We start from the raw sequence: 13,140 nt of genomic DNA, 5'->3' as shown, positions 1-13,140 counted from the left end.
CTCAACACCATCATCTTAGTATCACTGGGCATGACTTAATACCTTCATGCCATGACAGTACTTGTTATCTGTAGTTCAAACATCAGTTTTCTGTGACGTTACAATGGGTGCATGGGCAGATGTACTGTCAGTGTTGAAGTGAGGTAGCCCATTCTATGGTTTTGGGTTTCCTTTTAATTATTAGAGCAGAGCTTGTGCTTATTTTTCACCTTAGCATAATGGGCATTTCTTTGTAATGGGTGGGTAAAAGCAGGGATGCTGCAGAAGTATACCAGAGAACTTCTGGAGATCCTGCACGTATTAATGACTTAAAAGTGGTGTTATTTTAAGTTTATAGCTTTAACCTAGGAGCAGAAGCTTTTCACTCATCTTAGTTCTGCCAACAGTTTGGCAGTTAGCCTTCCTTCAGATTCTCCGGTTATTCTCAATCCAAAGCTAAAATGTATCTTTTATTCCAAATGAGTAAGGAAGGTTTTTATGGAGCACCTAGCATGAGGTGAGTATAAACTAAGACAAGTTATGGAATGAGTTTAAGGAACAGCTAGCTAATTGTGTTCTTAGTCTACCACTAAATTTCCATGCCTTTAGATGAATGTTATCAGAAACAGTATGACAGCTATGAGATGATACTACTTGTGTTCTATGCTGCTCAGAAATAGTTCATAATACCTCCATTCCAAGAGGAAAAAATTCAGTTGTCCCTTGAGAAAGTGTCAGTTATGGTATCAGGAGTCAATAATGAAATCAAGGTGCCAACTGTGTGTAGTATATAATTTGTATTTAACAGAGTCGTGTAAAATAAACACTCTTTAGTTGCCTTTCCTGCTTACACATAGGAAGTACTTGTTTGTAGTATGTTAAGTATTGCTGTGCAGTTAGTATTTTCTGAAGCAGAAGTTAATTGGCTATGTAGTTGTTTAATAAATCAGTGGTGAGATTTAGATGTTTGGGATTTTAGCATGGGACTTCATTTTATTCCAACCTGTGTTTCACCCGTGGAGTAATTGAATGTGAAGAGGGGCTTGAGAAGCCCAGAAAGATCTGTCCCCCTCCCTGGGGGCTATATTAGACCTCTGAGTCATGGAGTCTTTGCATAGTAGGTGTCTGGTTACAAACCTTTTATGGGCCCTACTCAGCTGAGATATCAGCATCTGCATTATAGCTCCCATCTATTCTTAGGTGATATCCCAGCACGACTGAACAGGCAAGGCAGAAAGACTTGCTTATTTATACAAAACTAGTCTCTCTTCTCGTACTACTTTTTCACGCTTTCTCTGTCTACCCCATCCTTCTATTCTGCAGTGCCTTGCTGGCTTGTGAGAGAGGTACAGAATGGCTTACAACGTGACTCTGAATGGACCTGGACCTTGGGGCTTCCGACTGCAAGGGGGCAAGGACTTCAACATGCCCTTGACCATCTCCAGAGTAAGTGAACAAAAGGCTTGATTGAGCTTGTTGGAAAATAGCAGTAAACTGTTTGTAGGGCCTGGCCAAATAAAATAGAGGGTCTTTGCAGGTTGCTCTGATGAAATGTTCTGAGAATGCAATCTGGAATTCAGATGCATCAGCTTGAGGTGAAGCCTGATGATGTCTCAAAGGCACGTACTGTATATTGTTAAAAATGATGATGAACTCTTCTAAATGAGCTTCCAGTTCTGTTTTGTACGGTGTTATTTCCTGCTGACAGGGGCCTCACTGATGCAGTTTATTTTGGGGAACAGGATTAGAACTGTGAATGTGAATAAACAATGGCATTTTAGGAACGAAATTAAGTAGAAGCTTGTAAATAAGTGAAATCTAGGTCCTCTCAAATGAAGTAGATATGTTCTTCTTTTGAAGCAGTTAGAGTATCTGGATGAAAATTAGGCATGTCAAGCAGAGGACTCCATAATGCTTAAATGAGGACTTAAATTATGCAGGAGCCTTCCATTTGTAGCTGATAAACAGTATGTGACTTAATAATTAATTACCCGTTGTATCTGTTGATTATAGATGAGTGCATTTATTTCCCAGTTATCTTTTTTTCCCCCTTTCTAAGAGCAATATTTCAAAGCATTGCAGTGGATTGTTTTTATGATCTGAATTATGTCATTCCCACACAAGTTCTTAGTGTTGAGTGACTATAAAAGAATTCACCAGCATTTATCCTCTTATTTTCTTCCTGTATTCTGTGTAAGTTCTGACTTGTTAACTCTGCTTCATGCTGCTTCTTACAGCTCCCTCCTCCTTTTTTGACAGCCTCAAATCCTTTCTGCGATGTTAAGATTTTTAGAGGTGTCTCCACAGGTCATCTGCAGAAGGCTTATTGTTTTGTAAATCAGTGACTGTAGAAGTTGTTTAAGTGTTTAACAACCAGAATGAATTAATATGTTGAGCAGAATGCGAACAAATGGTCTGTTCCACTGGAGTGGGGAGGGATGGAAACCACCTCCACTACTTTGAAAGCAGCTCTTTTATAATGGAGAGAAAATCTGTGTCATTGTAGTTGGCAAATAGAGAACTCTGCAACAATCATGGTTCAGAGTCACCAATGAGCTTCTTAAATCTTAACTGTCCTATTTCATATTCAAACTGCAGTGCTCTGTTATTTCATCTCTCATTCTAATACACAATATTTTCTCCATAGAAACATATTTACCTTAATGCTAAGCTCTATAATGATCAGAAGAGTTCTTCATTTTGCAGAAGCGGTTGTTGTTCCGTAATAATAGCAAAGAAAGCTGTTAAAAAAAAGAAACACAAGCCATAACTAAAATCTCTTCATTGTACTAATTTCACTGATGGTTCTACTCTCTGTTGAATATTCTTTTTGTATTTCCTTATTGCACCCAAATTAAGTACACAGAGTTCCCAACATAATTCTTAGGCATTTTCATGGCATTTTGCAGCCTGCTCTGTATGATATTTCTTTGTTTAAGGAGTTGATTTGTGCTGGGAGTCCTCCGTTGAAGGGTCAGGGCTGTGACATTGCATGTTATGTGACAGCTAGAAATGAAAAGGCACTTGTTTCCAGGAGAGCTCTTGTCACAGGTTATGATCTTGTAAGGCATACACACTGTGCCCAAAGGCTGTATGATTATCCTGGGGTTTTCAGAACTTGTGATGAGCATAAGTGGAACTGCATTGGTTGGATTCCCAGTGGTGAGGAGGTACTACCTCTTTACACAGCTGGCTGTATTTTTAGCAATAGAAGCATCAGAAAGTGCTGTTAAGTGTTCTGAAATGTTCTCCAGTGAGGCTCGGTTTTTTAGCTGAGAGCTTTGTAGTCTTTGCCTTGGGGGAAAAAGCAGGCATGCAGAAATGAATATAGTTTCTTGTAGGGAGAGCTGGAGTAGGAGCTATTTTTAATTGGAACGCAGTATAATACATGGCTTTTGCCAAAGAAAAAAATAGATATTGCAGGGACATTATCATCTTTCACATGAGTATGTATTCAAACAGGTCAGACATTTCCATTATCAGCAATTTACAGTTGTGTGAGGTGAGCTCTGAACTCAACCACATTTGCAGTCTTACTGTGGGAAAAGAGGAAAATATACCTACTTCCAAAGTGCTCTTGACAAGAGAGGAGGCAAAAACAAGTAGCAGGGAGTTGAAGTCATACTCTTTCAACAGTTAACTGAAGAAATAGTTGTGGGGGACTTCAAGGAGCGTACTGTCCCCTCTCTACAAGAGAAATTGTCATGAGATGTAAGGGACAGGTACTGGAGGCAGGAGAATAGTACTGACAGGCACAGTAAAGCTGAGCATCTATCACTCCTACTGAAGTGAACAGGAGCTGTAGACTGTTGGCGCTATAAGAGCTGTCACAGGTGGCCTGAGCAAATGTGTAAATCTGCTCTTCCAAAATTAACATGGGCAGCAAAGCAGTTTGTTTTTTCATGCTGCTTGCATGAAATGTCTGGGACCAAGCAGAGTTAATTAATTTTATAGTTGTAATTCAGTGCAAGTGTAGTTTAAGTGCTGTATTGTGCTGTTTCCTGAGGTCGGGTGATTGTACATGGATAGATGCAGCAGCGAAGTCTCTTCATGTATTTGTGGATGATGTTTGCTCAACATCAAATGTTGCTGGGGAGGCAGACCGGCTTGCAGGTGTTTAACTGAGCTGAAAGGTATGCAGAAGCATTGCTTCAGACAGTAATAGCTTGTGACTGGCATTGCCTAGGCTCCAAATCAAAAGCCAGAGCCTGCAGCCAAAGGAGGTAGGAGGTAAACAATATGTAAGAACAGTTCAGGTTTTACTCTGTTAAGTGAAGAATTAGTCTGAACTTATATCCTCATTTCACTTACATGATGATCTGATAAATGGTAAATATTAATGGGAAAAGTATTAGCTGGTCAGTATATTTATGTTGATACAACTAGTCTGAAACATTTTTTGGTGGAGGAAAATAAACCTTTTCTAGCAGTCTGTGTCACCTTCCTATGCTCTGGCATATATATGTCAATCTCCCACTGTGGCTGTGTTTCCTATAGGTGTTCCTGTAATAATATTTATTCTGTACTCTGATTTGCTTCATTGCATATGGGATATCAGTGCCTTGCAACAGGCAAGTAATGGCAAAAAGGCACCCTCTTGGCTTCTTTTCTACTATGCTTGAAGGGAGGAAATCTCAGGTTATCTAGGGCAATCACTATGCATTCTCTTAGTATCTCCTGGATGGCTGTGTGGTTACCGTACGTTGTGATTATAGGAGTGAGCTGTACCTTCACTCAGTTAAGTGAAGGCATTGAATGAGATCACTTGAAATGCTGGGTCTTTGCAATGTGTTTTACATCCATATCTGGTAAATCTAATTACTGAGTAGTTACAGTTCTAATCACACTGTAGTTACAATAACTACAGCATGAAGAGCATTTGTCTTCTATCCAAATGTGAAGTCCTTCACAACCTTAAAAGGCATAGATCAGTATTTAAATAGTTAATATTCTCTGTAGCTAATTAGGTAGGTGTTAGGTCCTCCAGAAGCCTTCCTTTTGATATGCTCATGATTAGAGATTTTTCCCTCTTCCACCAACCCCTGTCCAAAAAAACCCACCTCAAATGACTTTGAATCAATATCTGAGAGGATGAGCCATTGGACTTAAACGTAATGACTGTCTTATGGCTAGATAAGCTATGATAAGATCTTGATACCAGAGAATGGCAGGGGTTGGAAGGGACCTCAAGAGCTTGAGTCCCAACCCCCTGCTAAAGCAGATTGCCAACAGCTGGTCACACAAATAGGCATTCACACGAGTCTTGAATGTCTCCACAGAAGACTCCACATCTCACTGGGCATCTCGTTCTAGTGTTCTATCACCCTTATCATAAAGAAGTTCTTCTGCATGTTTGTATGTAATTTCCCGTCTTCAAGTTTTAGGCCATTGCTCCTTGTTCTATCCATTACACAGGAGAAAAGAGGATGGCTTATCCATTTGCCCTCTACTTCACAAAGGAGATGTTCCAGGTCCTTTATCAACTTTGTGGCCCTCTGGTGGACTCCTAGGAGATCCCTATCTGTTTTTGAGCTAGTGAGGCCAGAACTAGATGCATCCTTCTGTATGTGGCCTCAGTGGAGCAGAGTAGAGGGAGGAAGATCACCTCCCTTGACATGCTGTCTGTGTTCTTTTTATGCACTTCAGGATACCGGTGGCCTTCTGGTCTCATGGCCAACCTGTTGTTCACCCACATATGCACAGATGGTTTCTCATTCATTCAGCCTTCAATAACTTAGCTTCAAAAAGGCCTTTGTGACAGAGAAGAGCTGTCTGAGCAGCTTTTAAGAACAAACCAGAGCTTTCTTACCTTTTAGTAATATGGTACCTATCCTGTTGGCATCAGTATTTCTTTAGGAGGATCTCTATAGGTTGCTTCTTGACTGACAGTAGTCTTACCCGAAATCACAGGATGCTGAATTTTATTATGTGAAGTCATTTTTTGTATGCACACATGTTGATACAGTGCGAAAATGCTGATTACTTGAGATAGTGTTTCTGATTTCCAGCTAATTTGCCATCCAGTTCTATTACACTTGCTGCCCTAGATGTCTGAATTTATTGCATTACTGTGGGCTTTAATTCTGTAAATAACTCCTGAAACAACTACTTTGGTACTATTTATCTGAGGTATTGCAGCACTCAGTGCTGACACTGAGTGACAACACAGTACAGAGGATATTTATATGATAGGGTTGTATCTCATCAAGCACAAGAGGAGAGTGTACGTTGGACTAGGAAGGGAGAGAGCTAATGCTTCAGTGGTGTTGTCTCTTGCCGGTCCAATAATTGTAATGGGTTTTGGGGCTCAGGATCAGAACAATCCTGGATCCTGGGCACTCGATTCAAGCCCCTACTCTGAATAAAGTGGAACAGAGTTCTCCAGCTGGCTGTTAGGTTATCTGAGAAGTGGGAGATTATGTGTTCTGAGGTAGAAGGTATCTGGCATTCCTTGTTTTGACCAAAAATACCATGTCTGTTCTGAGGAGTTACCTCACTGGGTGTTTCATATGAGCTGCTCGCTATATTGAAGGGTTTACTTTTTAAGAGACACTGTTTTGGGTGATACACAGCAGTTTCATTGCAAGAGATTTTTTTCCTCTTTAGTTAAGCAGTCATGATAGAGGAGGGTTTTCATTTCTCTCCTATAAGACAGCCTTCTAAACTATCCACACAGCTTATTCTTACAGCTTTAAACTCAGGATTTTCAGGGAAAGCGCTGTTTTACTTAAAGCTCAGCATAATTAAATGTAATTTGAATGTGTGTTGTCTTCAAGTAACTTTTAGGAAGGTAATTTGATTGACTGCAGCTCTTTTTCAGGTGCCTTTTTTGTTAAAGCAAATATATGCTCAGTTAGGAAGGCAGCCCCTTTGCATGTTTCTGTATGATTAAAGTAATTGCTAAATACTAGGGTTAATGCTAAAGGCCAGCAGCATGTAAACAGTATTATGCACACTGCACAGAATCGCTGTGGGCATCATGAGTACCTCTATTTAAGATTCTGTTTCTCAATTGCATCTGTTCTGTATTTGAGGAGAAACATGTAGCCCTATTAGAATGTAGGCCAGATTAAAATTAGTAATAGCTACTGCTAACTTAAAGGATGTTATGTAATAAAACCTGCTGCTCTGACTATTCTGACATAACGTGAAAGTAGCAAATTTCAGTCCCTTTATTTCACTTGCTCAATACAGCTGTTCTTTCAGTGTTGTGATTTTATCTGAATGGCTAATGCTATTGTGGCATTATCTGTAGGTGAGAGCAGTTGATAAGAAATTAGACAACAGAACCTATGCAATTACTAAATCATGTTTTCTTGGTGCAAAAGAAAACGAAGCTCTCTATGGTGACCTCGCACCTTGTACTTCAAAGGCAGATCAATATAATCTTTCTCTTCAATAGGAAGAAATAGTGTTAAATGGGATGAGAAACTTGGGACCAAAAGTTGGGAGGAAATTGAGAAGTTTGAGAATGAGATAATCATCATTATTTTGTCTTTATGAAAAAGGAAGAGATTTCTCAACCTCAGGAAAGAAGTCCTCAGCTCAAATGAGTTCTGTTCTTCTTCACATTAAGTGTTTCTTGGTGACAGGAAATGTCATTGATTAATCCCTCTATCTTTGACTTAGTATTCAGTTGAGAATACAGTTGATGCAGTATTTCAAGTAGTTGTCAGATTTAATCAATTATTACTAAAGATAATTTTGCAGATGCTTTAGAACCAGTAAATATAGCAGGAGAGAACTATTGCATTCTGTGTTTAAAGCTACTGAATGCTTTATACTTTGCTCTACCAATATGTTAGCACTAATTTTTTTCATAATAGCAATAGCAGCTCTCAACTGGTCACTCTGGTTGTCTCATTAGCAGTGTCAGGAGGAGATTACAGTTATATAAGAAGTAGATTTCAGGAAAAAAAACACGTTTTTAGTAGTACTAAAACAGTGTATTGTATAGGATAGTCTTTGATTATGATCTAGCACTGATTGTCTCCCGCTAGCTCCAACTCACTATTGGGTATAGTTGAATTGTTTTGTGTGTAACTAGAAGTTTCTGTACAGATGTATCTGAGATGCCATAATTTTATAATAAGCTACTAAAAGCTGTCCAATGTAATTAGATTCTGCTCTTTTTTGTTCACTGGGTTTTGTTGCAGTAAGAACTCGCTGCTCAGTGTGCAGTTATTAATCCCTATTGAGAGATTGTTAGGAAGGAGAATTATCAAGATGATAAAAATAGATACTTGCAAGTTTTATGGAAATAAATTTAAACAGTGTCTGACAGTGTCAGCTGTGCACACTTTAAAATGAATAATGAGAAGGGTGAATAGTGTAGTGTCTGAAAGGGCTGTTTCTTCTAGTACCATTGTAGTTAGTCTTATTTAAAAAAAGTTGGATGAATGAAACTTCAGGATAGGCTTTTTGTTGCAACTGTCTGAATTCTTAAATCTGAGTTTTGCTAAAGTATGCTATAATGATTAGTTAATGGCATTTCATGAATAATTGTATTCTTGCCAGTACAGAGTGAGGAAATGGATGTCAACAAATGTGCTGTTCAGTCACATTGTTTTGACCCATAATTTAAATGATATGACTTAACTGAAAGGAAACAGGTATCACTCATCAAAGTGTTCTGTATAGATGATGAAAAAAACTATGTGTGTAATTTAGTTCCTTAAGTTATGAGAGCAGCTAAATGGATTAACAGTTTGATTATATGAGCTGTCATAATGAAACTGGCCCTGAAGGCTTAGTCTAACTTTACTGTTAGATATCCTATGGAAAGAGCTCTAAATATTTCATAAATAACAGGTTGATGAAACATACGTGTGTGTGTATATATATATATATATATATATATATACACACACACATATATGTAATATATATATATTCCCCCCCTAATACTAAACTTTTCCTACATTATTCTGGAAACCTTTCAGGAACTGAGAGCAATTAGCTCTCAGTAATTTTTCCATTCATTTTCTGTGTCAATGCCCTGTTTCTAGAAGGGAGTGTTCTGAAATAATGACTTTCTGGCTAATGACTGTCTCCATCTGACATCTTCAGCATGCTTACTACAAGGTGACTCTTATTGTTAGCAGTGGCTAGCAGCCATTTTTCCGGAAAGTCAATGAGAACCCGCTCTTCTTTTAGGAAGGCGTGATGGATCAAATGTCTTCAAGGCATGCAAATCCCATGGGTTGGGTAGAGTTTCTTTCTGCACCTCTTGCATATGTAGTTGGTGTTTTGATTATCCATGCCACAGGTGTTCAGTGCCTGGACACTATGAATATAGGTTTTAACCTTTCCCCAAAATCCTTCTAAATACACTTGATTTGTAGCGATGGCAGCTGAGGATTAGGAATAACAGCCTTTCATGTGCAGGCACCCTGTCTCTTCCCTTTCCTTGCTTAGAGCCCAAATTCCAGCTGCCTGGGCTATTTTGGCTCCCTCACTTGCTGCTCTTGCTTAGTCGTGTAGCTAAAGGCATAAGTCGTTGTTCTCACTAAAGGTAATCAGCTCAAAGAGTGCTCTCTGCAGGCAATTTTTGACTTTTCAGTTTAAAGACAGTGTTAGTGACAACTAGTCTTTGTGGCGTGAAGAAAAAATAACATTAATGTGCTATAGTACTAGCTTTACCTGGTTAGGGGATGGTATGTGTGCTCTTCAGAAGCCTCTGTGGGACTCTCATGCTATATTTAAAGCATCCTGTAACTTAGGAAGCTATTTGATTTGGAACGAATGCTGCGTTTACCTCAAGCTTCTGGAATGGGACATAGCATTCAAAACTCCAAAAATACTACATGTAACCCCAGATTCTGGTACTTAGTGCCAAATCGGAATGCTCTGGTATTAGGGTGAATTTGGTCTGCCTTTTCTTGATCGCTGGGACTATGCTCTATTTGAGAATGTCAGTGTTCTCTCCTTACCTAGTTATAGCTAGTTCAAAAACGGCCAAGGGCAGCTAGTGCTATGGCAGGTGTTTAAAAAATGAATACCTAAAACAAGATGTTCCATGTCACTAGAGTTGGCTAAGTTAATCTAGGAAATAATACTCTTCCTACTGCCTTAACTTTTTATGTTAGGTGTTGCAAGGTACAACTGTGCTCTGGACCTGCTGTTAAAATTGCTCACCTGTCTAGAAGGCTCTTGTCTCACTTTTTCACTTAGTCTTGGGTTTGTTACGTTGTTTTTACTCATTTAGCCATGAGTAAATCATGGCCTGATTCCCTGGGATCATCATTCCCTGGGATGGGGAAATGAGGATTTCATTGTTATGTTTGCTTTCCTAATTTCACTAACTGGTCAAAATTCCTTGGGTGTCATCATCTTAAGCAGCAGCAACAAACCAAACGTGTTTGAGCAGAATCCTTCTTCAGTTTCTCTACTCCTTCATACTGCTGCTTCTGAGTGTGAATTAATAAAATTCACTCTGTGTGTTGTATAGTTCTTGGTAGTTCAAGATGGGCGCTTGGAGGTAAGCCCCTGTATAGAAAGAATGAACAGAACGTTGGGTCCTGTGTTTGGCCATTTCATTTCCAAAGTATAGCAAATGTACTGTCTTTGGGGGAAGGAATATCACACTATTTGGAATTAGATGCCTCAGTTGTAGCAGCTGACTGCAAGGACAGGTACTTGTATTGCTGTGGTCATGTGGGGGAGTCCCACAGTTGTCTTTTGGCACTCATCCTTGCTTCATGTGGGCTGTCTCCTGACTGTCTGTGCTTGGAATGCTGTAGTGGGTTTCCTTCCCTTCTTGTCATGCCTTGCTCTGCCCCACCCATTCTCTCCTATATGGTGTCCTTCCTTTCCTTAGAGCATTGTGATGCTCAAATTTAATGCACCAATGGAAAGAGCAAGATGAAGACTGCAGTTGGAAAGTGCAAGTTACTGATCATTCCACAATGAGTTATTATTTCTTGTAGAAGAGCAATGGGAAATATGAAAAGAATGTGTAGGATGCAATAGTACAAGAAGCAGGTTAATGGGAGTTAACTTAGGGAGGTTCATAACCATGTGTGTAGCTGTGGGTTTTCCTGTTTCTCTGATTACATGCCTTGCTATAGCAAATAGTCTGCTAGCCTGTTTTGCTGAGCTTGGCTTCCTCACCCTGCAGTATGTTATTGTAGACTGCAACATCCAGTTTTTTTTCTCTGAAGCAAATATGCCACAGGTGAAGAGTAGGAAATATTACTCTTGAAAAACACTTCTAGACAGTGGTTGTGAATGTTCCCACCAGTTCTTAGAGGCAAAACACAGTTAAGTTTCACTGTGTATGAACGTGTGTTTTTTTTATCTAAACCAGTGTTGTCTTCTGGGACTAACATAATACACTTGATTGATTTTCCTGTAATCATTCTTTAGTTAACCTCTAGAAATAGAGGCAGGTAGAGGCAAACAAATAAAGCTTAAAAAATGCCCTGTAGATAAACTAAAACAAGCATTCAAAGAAAATGCCCTGTGAATATGTTTTTGTGTCCCAAATGTTGCTGGAAAGACAGTCATGGCATGAATAAAAACAAGTATGCATCTTTAACTTCCACAGATTCAGTATGTGTCTTTTATGCGGTATGATATTGTTCTTTCAGCTTTAGGAGTCAGAGTTAAAGAATGGAGGAGGTATAGAACAAAGCTTAAGCTCGAGAGAGTTGATATTAATCCAGTTTTAATTTGGGATCATTTTCGTTGACCTATTTCTGATAGCCTTCTTAGCAAAGAAATGGGAAGGAGTCTTAGAATTGGTTATCCACAGCAACAAGATGGCTGTCTGGAGGAATATGAAACAAAGAGCTATAGGTATTTTTCCAGGGCATGTGAATTGTTGTAGAGCTTATCCCAGCTTGTGGGAACATTTGGGGGAGTGCGGAGGGGAGTTTATCACTTCCACAAAATTGAAGACATGTTTGCAGTATGATTGACAAGATGAGGAGGTGGTATTTCATTTCTTTCCGCATCAAGCGACTAGAAGCGAGTGAATCCAAAACTAGAACTTAGCTGCTTTATTTATCTCTTGAACAGGTGCAGTATAAGCAGCTGCAATAAGATCTTTCATACACTCCACCCATGATTCCCTGTAGTTCATGTGTCCTAAAGACAACCTCGAAAGTAGGCAGGGACGTTCCTTTACAGTATTACATTTTGTAAGTACAGTGCAGGATGCTGATCCTTCCCATGGAAACCCAGAACTGCATCCGAGTTGCATGCAATTTTGTGATATGGTTCCATCCTTCTTGTTTTTATTACGTGCAACTGAGTGTTCAGTTACTTAATTTGGTCTGTAACTTTTTTGTTTTAATAAGTCGTCTTCTCAGGCAGTAAACAGGACAAGAGAACAGATGTAAGTGTATTTACTGCTTAAAATTATTTGCCTCATACTGACCTGACATTCAGTTAGCTACGTTTGAGGAAAACATTGTGAAGAGCACTAACACTCCTGAACGATGTTTCTTGTGTCTATGTTTAGTCTTGCTCCTCCCCCACTGATTTTGCAGGAATTAGGTGGCATCTCCAAACTCTGGAGGCTGTGGAAGTGCTCTTGTCGGGCAGTTGATTAAGCCTCCATTTTTTCAGTGATTTCAGGGGGGAAGTTAGGAAGATTTTTGATTAGCATTGAACACTAGAACGTTTATGGTGGATTTTCTGGCCTTGAGCCTGTCAGTCCTTCATTTTCTTATTCTGCTCAAGTATCTGCTCCTGGCTGCTGTCTGAGAGTAGGGACTGCCTGGCTCATGCAGTTGCTGTAATATGAGGATGTGTTAGTGTGCCCTAATTCTGTAAAAAGGGTTAGTGTAGAAACAACTCTTTAAAAAGATCTTATTTCCACAGCACTTCACCTATTTCAACAAGCTCGAAGTAAGAGTCAAAAAGCAAGGAAAAAAAAATTCCTAAATTACCCTCAAATCAGAAGAGAGCGCATGTCATATTCTGAAGCTATTCACATCTTCCTGTTGATACTATAGTAACACTGATGTGATAATCAGTAATAATTATTTCTTGATGTATCACAAACTAGAATTGTTCTGGCTGAACTCTGAGTCACTATATAAAAGCTGGTGCATCTCATCATTTCCTGATATTTATTTAAATACTTGCATTTATTTTGGTGAAACCATTGTATTAAATATTCCACATCCCTATCTTTATTTTGGATTAAAAATA

The 13,140-nt window shown here is 39.1% G+C and overlaps 1 protein-coding gene across 6 annotated transcripts in view; it reads left to right on the top strand.

The window, feature by feature from the left end:
* LDB3 (LIM domain binding 3) overlaps positions 1-13,140 on the top strand; it is a 112,761-nt gene that overhangs the window by 3,969 nt on the left and 95,652 nt on the right. For all 6 annotated transcript variants that reach the window (XM_072340162.1, XM_072340164.1, XM_072340163.1 and 3 more), the window contains exon 2: positions 1,303-1,425. In XM_072340162.1, the coding sequence (XP_072196263.1) occupies positions 1,333-1,425 (93 nt within the window). In that variant the 5' untranslated portion in view covers positions 1,303-1,332. The remainder of the gene's footprint in view (positions 1-1,302; positions 1,426-13,140) is intronic.

This window comes from Excalfactoria chinensis, chromosome 6 (assembly GCF_039878825.1).
Source record: "Excalfactoria chinensis isolate bCotChi1 chromosome 6, bCotChi1.hap2, whole genome shotgun sequence".
Taxonomy (NCBI): domain Eukaryota; kingdom Metazoa; phylum Chordata; class Aves; order Galliformes; family Phasianidae; genus Excalfactoria; species Excalfactoria chinensis.
Note: the sequence above shows the minus strand (reverse complement) of the source record. Positions and strands in the feature narration are given on the sequence as shown.